Here is an 11,897-nt window from a genome sequence, read left to right as displayed (position 1 = left end):
CCGGGAATACTTACAAAAAGGCCGCGCGAGCTGCTGATCCGCAATCCCGACCTTCTGAGGGACAGGAAACAACTGGAGAGGTAAGAGGGAGGGGGCCCTTTATTGGCTGATCTCGCTAATTGTTTCCTGTCCCTAAGAAGGCGGGCCAACCTCCTCCAGGTAAGTGCCGTTGTGGAGGCATGGGGAAAAGGAACCTTTATATGATTTTTGCTACTTACCTGTATGATATTTAAATGTCCTCCATATCTTAGAATTCCTACAGTTAGTACATATCAGTATTCCTATGTCATTTCTGCATAGGTTTTATGACTTAAATCGAATTGTCTGTATTGTACATCTATCATATACTTCCAGATATTTTTGCCCTATTATTTCTCAACCGTCTCTTTTTTTTTAATGTGTTACTTTCCGATTAATATTCTGATATATCATACGGGCCAGTGCGCAGGTGCGGTGATCGGATGTTCTCAGCTGGACACCGGCCGACACTGCGCATGTGCCGGGAGCCTCACAAGCGGTTAGGGTAGGGAAAAATTCCCGGGCCAGTGCGCAGGCGCGATGATCGGTTGGATGTTCTCAGCTGGACCCTGGCCAACACTGCGCATGTGCTAGGAGCCTCACCAGCGGTGATCCAGTGCTTTTTCCTACCCTAACCGCTGGTGAGCAAAAAATCATTGCAGCGCCACGGGAAAAGGACTTTGTGCACATGCACGAAACCGCACGTGCGCACTTAGGGGTAGGTAGAGTTTCTAGCGCAAAATGTTCCATCAGATCTCCCTATCCCTGAGTGCCCATGCGCGCACAAATCATCATCTGCTCCTGATGATGTATGCGCGCGTGGGAACTCAGGGGTAGTGAGATCCTATGGAACATTTTGTGCTGGAGAAATCTACCTACCTCCAAGTGCGCACGAAGTCCTCTCGCAGCACTGCAATAATCCAGTGTGGCGCACACACCGTCCTCCAGCTGATTCCTGTGTGGCTGCGTCACTTCCGGTATAGCGTTCTTGCAAGGTATAGGAATCTGGCAGAATCCAGCTAACTGCTGTGAAATTTCCCTACCCCATCGTTGTGCGCCTCAGCGGCACACCTTCTTACGTCATGTCCGGTGCGGCCAGCAGGAAGTGACGAGAATAGAAATCTCACGGGTAGGGAAATCTAACGGAACAGCGGCCAATACGTTCTTGACTTTACCAGGTTGGTTTCAGTTGGTTCAGCAGACAGGAAGAGGCGGTGCCTGTTGTGTCAGCAGTGAGCCAATAGGAATCTGATGGGCTTTCTACGCCCCTGGAGAAGACCTTGTGGGGACACTGTGCGCTTCCGTCAGTTATTTTGCTAGCTGCCAAGCAGTTGGTATACCTCTGCTGGAGAAGATGGCAGCGGTCGGGCTAAGGGCATCATACCACCGAGCTCTGGATAAAATAGAGCTGATGCTGCCTGCGCGGATCAGACCCTTCTACAATCACCCGGCAGGTGAGGCGCTGTGATACTGCCTATCAGAGGTGACCTGTTAGTTTAGAGGCTTCCTGCAGCACCCTCCTTGTATGATGTAGAAGTGCTATGCTGCTAGTGTGTTGCTGTGCGGCCAGTAGTCACAGACGCCCATAGACGAAACCTGCAGATAAAGTACAGGGAATTATCCTCTGGGCACAGCTCACCTCTGCCAACAGGAGGTCACTTACTGGTCTGTCTTGTTTTGCATTCAATTTGTCTCCGTCATGGGGATAGTGCCTCAGCTGGCAAATAAGATTGCCCTTGACCCAGAGAAACCGATCAGCCCTGAAAGACCTGCTCAGACTATGCACCCATTAACCTTAAAGGGTTTCTACCACTTCGTTTTCACATAATTAGCTTTCAGACACTAGCGATCCGCTAGTGTCTGCTCTGCCAAACAATCCTAATATAATAGCTTTTGGGGCAGCCGTTTCGCTAAAAAAAAAGAACTTATATTGATATGCTAATGACCCTTATATTGATATGCTAATGGAGTCATTAGCACCTAGAGATCCTCTAGGTGCTAATGACGCCCCCATAGCACCTAGAGGGACATTAGCATATCAATATAAGTTCTTTTTTTAGAATTTCACTTTTTATTTAATAACTATTTCCTCACTTAGGGGCTAGAACCTGGGATCTTTTAATCCCATGTCCCATTTACCCTGTGTAAAGGGGGAATATTAATCACTAATATTTATGCCTCCACCTATTTATACCTTTATAGAACAACAATACAATACTTTCACTATTCTTTACGCTAACCACTATGCTAGCTGCATGCGCCTTAGGCTACTTTCACACTAGCGTTCGGCTAGCGTTCGATCGGATCCGTTCTGAACGGATCCGATCATAATAATGCAGACGGAGGCTCCGTTCAGTACGGATCCGTCTGCATTATTTTAGCAAAAAAAAGCTAAGTGTGAAAATAGCCTAGTACGGATCCGTCCAGACTTTCAATGTAAAGTCAATGGGGGACGGATCCGCTTGAAGATTGAGCCACATTGTGGCATCTTCAAACGGATCCGTCCCCATTGACTTACATTGAAAGTCTGGACGGATCCGCACGGATCCGCACGCCTCCGAACGGCCAGGCGGACACCCGAACGCTGCAAGCAGCGTTCAGCTGTCCGCCTGTCCGTGCGGAGGCGAGCGGAGCGGAGGCTGAACGCCACCAGACTGATGCAGTCTGAGCGGATCCGCCTCCATTCAGACTGCATCAGGGCTGGACGGCTGCGTTCGGGTCCGCTCGTGAGCTCCTTCAAACGGAGCTCACGAACGGAAACCCGAACGCTAGTGTGAAAGTAGCCTTACTGAACTAACTGCCAATAACTACACATCACACAGATAGTTACAAGTAACACAGTATTTATTACTAACAATACACTACGCACACAATACACTAACAATACAGCACTAAATATACAATACTAAACTACACTACACGTTCCCAAATTCCACCCATAAACTAACTATACAGTTCACACATACAAATATTAGCAACCCCCCCCCCCCCCCGACTACTTTCTGTCCCTATAGGGTACAATAAGGGTTAACAGTGGCGCTGCAGGGGCGAGTGCAGGCCACAGACACAATAGTGGACAACGATGCAAGGGTTACTACTCTGTAACAGAGGTTCAGCACTGCAAGGGTTAATCAGGGGCCAGGGTGCACAGTATCAGGGCTGTACAGCAATGCAGGGGTTAATTTCCTGCAAGTGTACAGTGAGGGGGGTGTGTGGCAGGGATGCAGGGGTTATCAGGGGTGTATCCAGGGGATTAGGGGTTTGGATATACCAGGGGTGTAGGCAGGGGTTAAATGGTATATTGATCCAGGGGATTAGGGGTTTGGATATACCAGGGGTGTAGGGGTTAAACAAGGGGCAGTAGGGGGTCAGGGATTTAAAGGGTAGTGGGATAGTGGTAGGGATCAGGGGTATATCGTTGGTGGGATAGGGGATAATAAAAGGGGGTGATACTTATGGTATATTGCTCGTTTGTCCAGGGGTCTGCTCTTCTATCAGGGTGGGGTGGGGGGTCCCATCGCCTCCTCTGAGCGCCGGTTGCGCTCTCCTTCAGGAGGGGGGTCCGGTCGGGGTTCTCTCTGTGTGCAGGGCTGCCGGGCTTTATACGCTGCAGCCCGCACTCCTGGGCCGCGGCACATGCGCTGTGCGTGCGTGCCACCAGTCAGGACACGTGGGCCGGCGCGGTGATATGACAGCGGGGCCACGCTTCTAGCAGACAGGCGAGAGAAGTCTGGACCCTTGTCCGGTCATTCTGATGCAATTAGCCAGATTGCATCAGTGTGAATGCTTGGGGCCCATTCGCACCGATGCACCTGGTTACAGCCTATGGAGATGTGGGGGGGGGGGGGCACATCCACACACATGTATACATTGATCATTCATCAGGAGGCATATATGTTATGAAGGGGGATGTAAATGTATGTATGTATGTATGTGTGTGTGTATATATATATATATATATATATATATATATATATATATATATATATATATATATATATATATATATATATATATATATATATATATATATATATGTGTGTCTCAACCCTTCCTCAACACCCTGATAGATCTCTATCAGGGTGAATAGGATCTCGCACTCTCGCTGCTGCATAGTGCTTTAGGGCTTTAGTAGCGTCCTGGCTGCCATGGTAACCGATTGGAGCCCCAGGATTACACTGCTGGGGCTCCAATCAGAAGCTGCCACTGCCACCAATGTGAAGGGGAGGGGACCCTGTGGCCACTGCCACCAATGATTTTAATACTGGGGAGGAGGGGGGCACAGCACCACCAATGATAATTAACCTTTTGATACAGGAGGCGGGTGCCGGCATCAGATCAGCGGCAGTTAACCCCTCAGGTGCGGCACCTGAGGGGTTAACTGTCACTGATCGCAGTTCCCTGTCTGAGGCAGGGTGCCGACTATGTGATTCTGCTGCCAGCAACTGCCTCCTGTATTAAAGTCCAGATCCATGAAAGGTCGTCTTTTAACTTTTAAGTTAGCACTGCACTAATTATTCCGGGGCGCCGCTCCGTTGTGTCCCTCTGTATTTTCGGTCTCTTGGTAAAACTGGGAGGAGCCTGTCCTTTTTCTCCCTGGCCGTTCCTTCTCCCAGGCTGTAGTGCTGTCCAGTCGCAGCGCAGAGCTCACAGCCTGGGAGAAAAAAGCTCTACACAGCCTGATTGTTACTTTACAATGTTCGGACCAATGAAAGGTCCTATTTAACTTTTATTGGTGGCGCAGTGCCATCTCTCCTCAATGGTGGCAGCGACGGCACAGGGGGAGGGAGAGAGTGACTCCTCCCCTGTGCTGCTGTGGAGAACACGGAACGCGCTGACAGCAGCACGCTCCATGCTGTGATATTAGGTTGCGCAATAGTGAAGCCTAGTATCGAAAATGATCAAATCCTGTTATCTAGGTCAATACCGGACAAAAGTATCGATTGGGTTTCAAAAATTCTATAATGGAATAGAGCAGCACACTGTGCCATGAAGCATACAGTATCTTTGTAGCATACGTGACTGTGGGTGATGAATGCCAACAGTGGTAGCCGTAAAACACATATGTCTGAGATGTCTGTTCGGAAATGTTCTCAATGGAAACCTCATCTGGACACTGCAGAATGTAGTGCGGAAAGAGCCAAATATCGACAGCTTAGGGCTTGCATATAGCTTTAGTTTTAATCCCATTTTACTTGAGGCAAAAATGCTGATAGATCAGGAACAAACATTAATAGGAGTTCAATCCATTCAGGACACCTACCTAAACAAAATGCATAAATTGTACAGGATACGTAACTAGCTGGACACGAAGTCTGGTTGTAATGGATTGCTATGAGAAACTGACTATCACTTTTCTTTCTTGTTTTAGGACCCAAGACCGTCTTTTTCTGGGCTCCAATAATGAAATGGGTAATTGTTTTAAAAGTCTTTCCAAATGTTTAAAGGGAGTCTGTCACCTCCTCAAGCAGTCAACTGGATCATTAATAGTATGTTGCTGTATTGCCTCAAATCCTCAATGAAGAGTACCTTCTGGGTGGGCGCAGAAGTCCATTTAATGTAGTCCAACAGCGGTGCTTGTAGTAGTGCACTTCTTAGTGCTTGCAGGAGGTGACAGACTCTTTTAAATGTGTTGAATGTAGTCAAAACCCGACTTGGAGTAAGTAAACCTTCAATTAAGTTTCCTTCATAATTTGCTAATCAGGGTACTTTCACACTAGCGGATGAACAGTTTGTCGTATCTGTGCTGCCGCTAGTGCATGCGGGCCCCTCGTAGTTTTATTCCGGCCACCTCTCGGCATGTTTGCTGTGCTGCCGCCGGAAATCCGGCCTGCCCCCATTATAGTCAATAGGGCTGGACAGTAGTCCAGGGGAACGCGTGCACTAGCGGTAGCACAGATCCGACAGGCTGTTCACCTGCCGGACTTCCTTGCCGCTAGTGTGGAACTAACCTCACCCCTTGTTACATAAACATTGTTTTGTATATATAGCAGCCGTTCATACCTTCAGCTCATTAAAGAGGACCTTTCTTCTGTTTTACTTATAGGAACTAAAATACCTGTACTTGTGGGGAATCTTTCATCCTTTTTTGGTTTTTTTGTTTGTTTGTTTTTTAAACATCGCTCTTACACCTCGCTGCTCCCTCCTGAAGTTTTCGCCCTCAATATGCTAATGCTGCGCATTGGAACAGGAAGGAGGATACGCCAGGGTTTCTCAATGGGCGTTTCCTTCTCCCTGGCTGTGCCGCGATCCAATAACATTGGAGAGCGTCACAGCCAGTGCATAGGAAAGATGTTTAAAAATAAAATACTAAATCTGGATGGCAACATCAGGGGGGGGGGGGGGGGGGGCATTTAGCTCCTATAAGTAAAACAGATGAAAGTTCCTCTTTAATTCTTGTTTTCAGAATGGATATTCTTTGAAGCTGCCCTCTCATGCTCTGGAGGTCATCCAGTAAGCAACCTGCTGTAAACCTGTCACACATGCTTCTCTCCTGCATCTGACCTCACATTAAAATAGTAGCTCGTATCGGTATACACATCGCTATTTGAAGTAACAGTAAATTGGTGCTTTCTCCTTATTTTGGAGATCAGCGTGTCTTTTATCAATTAATACATGTATTCTCTACTGTGCTCCTCCATATCCACTCGTAACGGGGTTCTCTGAGAATGATTTAAAATAGTGCCAGGAACCTGTTCTAGAATGTGAGTAGGACTGGTTGCCATCGATTGCCGAGCTGCTTAGGGAAGGGGTGATACAGAGGGGACTGACTACACACAACAATCTGGAACTTGCATATGCTACATTTTGGTGAGTTTTCTTGTCGGGCTGCTCAGCCATGTTGACATTTCATAGGCAGGATGACGTCATTACCATCTATTGTAGAGCAGTGCAGTGAGGCCTCGCCCGCTCACCCCCTGAGTAGCTCCGCAAGTGGTGACAGCCAATCCCTCTTGCATTGTAGGACAGGTTGCTGGCAGCAATTTTAAATCCTTTCCAGAGAACCCCTTTAATCCCATGCGTGATTGCTCACTTCTGTCAAATTTTATGCAGTTCCTCAGTCTTCCCATAATCGTCATGTGTCATAATTTACCCCTGCCACCTTCTGTCCTCCATTGATCCCCATGTGCCAGAACTCGCCCCTGCCACCTTCCATTCTTCTCCTCCGTCCTCCAATCATCACGCACTCACACCTGCCACCTTCCATCCTCCACCATTCAGGCTGGCTAACTTGATGGGGTTGTTTCAAACACCTAAATCTCTGGATGAGCTGGTTCTTTAACCCGTAGGATACCAGCGACGTACAAGTACGGCGCAGAGATGAGGGACACAAATACCTGCATACATGTACGGCGGGCTGATTGGGCAGGTGTAGGAGCTGCTCCCGCCAGATCAGCGGCAGGGGTCCAGCAGTCACTGATAGCCGGACCCCTGCTGTATGCGCCGGCATCGGTGAAAACACCAATGCCAGCGCATTAACCCTTGCACGCTTGCGGTCAGCGCTGAGCTATGGGTTCCCCGCGCTGCTGTGACAGGGACCAGATGGCAGGGAAGGCAGGCCGATGCCTTCCTTAGGTATTGTGGCTGCCTTCCGTGACAGCCTGTGAGATCCAGCCCCCTGGATCTCACAGGAAGCTGTAAGTGACCCCCAAAAGTTGAAGTTCCAGAGTGGGACAAAAAATAAAGTGAAAAAAGAAGTTAAAAAAAAAAAAAGTTTCAAGTAAAAAACAAACATAATTTTCCCAAAATAAAGTGAAAAAATAATTGTACAAAATAGGGAAAAAATGAAAAGTAGACATATACAGTACAGACCAAAAGTTTGGACACACCTTCTCATTCAAAGAGTTTTCTTTATTTTCATGACTATGAAAATTGTAGATTCACCCTGGAGGCATTAAAACTATGAATTAACACATGTGGAATTATATACATAATAAAAAAAGTGTGAAACATCTGAAAATGTCATATTCTAGGTTCTTCAAAGTAGCCACCTTTTGCTTTGATTACTGCTTTGCACACTCTTGGCATTCTCTTGATGAGCTTCAAGAGGTAGTCACCTGAAATGGTCTTCCAACAGTCTTGAAGGAGTTCCCAGAGATGCTTAGCACTTGTTGGCCCTTTTGCCTTCACTCTGCTCGATTGGGTTCAGGTCCGGTGACTGTGGAGGCCAGGTCATCTGGCGCAGCACCTAATCACTCTCCTTCATGGTCAAATAGCCCTTACACAGCCTGGAGGTGTGTTTGGGGTCATTGTCCTGTTGAAAAATAAATGATGGTCCAACTAAACGCAAACCGGATGGAATAGCATGCCGCTGCAAGATGCTGTGGTAGCCATGCTGGTTCAGTATGCCTTCATTTTTGAATAAATCCCCAACAGTGTCACCAGCAAAGAAACATCACACCTCCTCCTCCATGCTTCACGGTGGGAACCAGGCATGTAGAGTCCATCCGTTCACCTTTTCTGCATCGCACAAAGACACGGTGGTTGGAACCAAAGATCTCAAATTTGGACCAAAGCACAGATTTCCACTGGTCTAATGTCCATTCCTTGTGTTCTTTAACCCAAACAAGTCTCTTCTGCTTGTTGCCTGTCCTTAGCAGTGGTTTCCCAGCAGATATTCTACCATGAAGGCCTGATTCACACAGTCTCCTCTTAACAGTTGTTCTAGAGATGTCTGCTGCTAGAACTCTGTGTGGCATTGACCTGCTCTCTAATCTGAGCTGCTGTTAACCTCGATTTCTGAGGCTGGTCACTCAGATGAACTTATCCTCCGCAGCAGAGGTGACTCTTGGTCTTCCTTTCCTGGGGCGGTCCGCATGTAAGCCAGTTTCTTTGTAGCGCTTGATGGTTTTTGTGACTGCACTTGTGGACACTTTCAAAGTTTTCCCAATTTTTCGGACTGACTGACCTTCATTTCTTAAAGTAATGATGGCCACTCGTTTTTCTTTACTTAGCTGCTTTTTTCTTGCCATAATACAAATTCTAACAGTCTATTCAGTAGGACTATCAGCTGCGTATCCACCTGACTTCTCCACAACGCAACTAATGGTCCCAACCTCATTTATAAGGCAAGAAATCCCACTTATTAACCACCTCAGCCCCGCTAGCTGAAACCCCCTTCATGACCAGAGCACTTTTTACACTTGGGCACTACACTCCTTTCACCGTTTATCGCTCGGTCATGCAACTTACCACCCAAATGAATTTTACCTCCTTTTCTTCTCACTAATAGAGCTTTCATTTGGTGGTATTTTATTGCTGCTGACATTTTTACTTTTTTTGTTATTAATCAAAATGTAACGATTTTTTTGCAAAAAAATGACATTTTTCACTTTCAGCTGTAAAATTTTGCAAAAAAAACGACATCCATATATAAATTTTTCGCCAAATTTATTGTTCTACATGTCTTTGATGAAAAAATAATGTTTGGGCAAAAAAAAAAATGGTTTGGGTAAAAGTTATAGCGTTTACAAACTATGGTACAAAAATGTGAATTTCCGCTTTTTGAAACAGCTCAGATTTTCTGAGCACCTGTCATGATTCCTGAGGTTCTACAATGCCCAAACAGTAGAAAAACCCCACAAATGACCCTATTTCGGAAAGTAGACACCCTAAGGTATTCGCTGATGGGCATAGTGAGTTCATAGAACTTTTTATTTTTTGTCACAAGTTAGCGGAAAATGATGATTGTTTTATTTATTTTATTTTTTCTTACAAAGTCTCATATTCCACTAACTTGCGACAAAAAAAAAAAAATTCTAGGAACTCACCATGCCCCTCACAGAATACCTTGGGGTGTCTTCTTTCCAAAATGGGGTCACTTGTGGGGTAGTTATACTGCCCTGGCAATTTAGGGGCCCATATGTGTGAGAAGTACTTTGCAATCAAAATGTGTAAAAAATGGCCTGCGAAATCCGAAAGGTGCACTTTGGAATATGTGCCCCTTTGCCCACCTTGGCATCAAAAAAGTGTCACACATCTGGTATCGCCGTACTCAGGAGAAGTTGGGGAATGTGTTTTGGGTTGTCATTTTACATATACCCATGCTGGGTGAGAGAAATATCTTGGCAAAAGACAACTTTTCCCATTTTTTTTATGCAAAGTTGGCATTTGACCAAGATATTTCTCTCACCCAGCATGGGTATATGTAAAATGACACCCCAAAACACATTGCCCAACTTCTCCTGAGTACGGTGATACCAGATGTGTGACACTTTTTTGCAGCCTAGATGCGCAAAGGTGCCCAAATTCCTTTTAGGAGGGCATTTTTAGATATTTGGATCCCAGACTTCTTCTCACGCTTTAGGGCCCCTAAAAAGCCAGGGCAGTATAAATACCCCACATGTGACCCCACTTTGGAAAGAAGACACCCCAAGGTATTCAATGAGGGGCCTGGCGAGTTCATAGCATTTTTATTTTTTTGCATAAGTTAGCGGAAATTGATTTTATTTATTTCTCACAAAGTCTCACTTTTCGCTAACTTAGGACAAAAATTTCAATCTTTCATGGACTCAATATGTCCCTCACGGAATACCTTGGGGTGTCTTCTTTCCGAAATGGGGTCACATGTGGGGTATTTATACTGCCCTGGCTTTTTAGGGGCCCTAAAGCGTGGGAAGAAGTCTGGAATATAAATGTCTAAAAATGTTTACGCATTTGGATTCCGTGAGGGGTATGGCGAGTGCATGTGAGATTTTATTTTTTGACACAAGTTAGTGGAATATGAGACTTAGTAAGAAAAAACAAACAAAAAAAATATATATTTCCGCTAACTTGAGCCAAAAAAATGTCTGAATGGAGCCTTACAGGGGGGGGTGATCAATGACAGGGGGGTGATCACCCATATAGATTCCCTGATCACCCCCCTGTCACTGATCACCCCCCCTGTCAGGCTCCATTCAGACGTCCGTATGATTTTTACGGATACATGGATTGGATCCGCAAAAACACATGCCGACGTCTGAATGGAGCCTTACAGGGGGGTGATCAATGACAGGGGGTGATCAGGGAGTGTATATGGGTGATCACCCCCCTGGTAAGGCTCCATTCAGACGTCCGCATGATTTTTACGGATCCATGGATACATGGATCGGATCCGCAAAAACACATGCGGACGTCTGAATGGAGCCTTACAGGGGGGTGATCAATGACAGGGGGTGATCAGGGAGTGTATATGGGTGATCACCCCCTGTTATTGATCACCCCCCTGGTAAGGCTCCATTCAGACGTCCGCATGATTTTTACGGATCCATGGATACATGGATCGGATCCGCAAAACACATGCGGACGTCTGAATGGAGCCTTACAGGGGGGTGATCAATGACAGGGGGTGATCAGGGAGTGTATATGGGATGATCACCCCCCTGTAAGGCTCCATTCAGACGTCCGCATGTGTTTTGCGGATCCGATCCATGTATCCATGGATCCGTAAAAATCATACGGACGTCTGAATGGAGCCTTGCAGGGGGGTGATCAATGACAGGGGGGTGATCAATGACAGGGGGTGATCAGAGAATCTATATGGGTGATCACCCGCCTGTCATTGATCACCCCCCTGTAAGGCTCCATTCAGACGTCCGTATGTGTTTTGCGGATCCGATCCATGTATCTGTGGATCCGTAAAAATCATACGGACGCCTGAACGGAGCCTGACAGGGGGGGTGATCAATGACAGGGGGGGTGATCAGGGAGTTTATATGGGGTGATCAGGGGTTTATAAGGGGTTAATAAGTGACAGGGGGGGGTGGGGGTGGAGTGTAGTGTTTGGTGCGACTTCACTGACCTACCTGTGTCCTCTGGTGGTCGATCCTAACAAAAGGGACCACCAGAGGACCAGGTAGTAGGTATTAGTTTTGATAACAGCGTCTAATATACCTTTA

General features: G+C 46.5%; 1 protein-coding gene across 1 annotated transcript in view; it reads left to right on the top strand.

Annotated features, from left to right (window-relative positions):
• Positions 1-1,268: 1,268 nt before the first annotated feature.
• Positions 1,269-11,897, top strand: part of MPC2 (mitochondrial pyruvate carrier 2) — a 54,342-nt gene continuing 43,713 nt past the window's right edge. The window contains exons 1-2 of the mRNA XM_044285666.1: positions 1,269-1,472; positions 5,390-5,430. Coding sequence (XP_044141601.1) covers positions 1,373-1,472; positions 5,390-5,430 — 141 coding nt within the window. The 5' untranslated portion in view covers positions 1,269-1,372. The remainder of the gene's footprint in view (positions 1,473-5,389; positions 5,431-11,897) is intronic.

Source organism: Bufo gargarizans, chromosome 3 (assembly GCF_014858855.1).
Source record: "Bufo gargarizans isolate SCDJY-AF-19 chromosome 3, ASM1485885v1, whole genome shotgun sequence".
Classification (NCBI taxonomy): domain Eukaryota; kingdom Metazoa; phylum Chordata; class Amphibia; order Anura; family Bufonidae; genus Bufo; species Bufo gargarizans.
The sequence above is the reverse complement of the archived record's forward strand: the minus strand, read 5'-3'. Positions and strand labels throughout refer to the sequence as shown.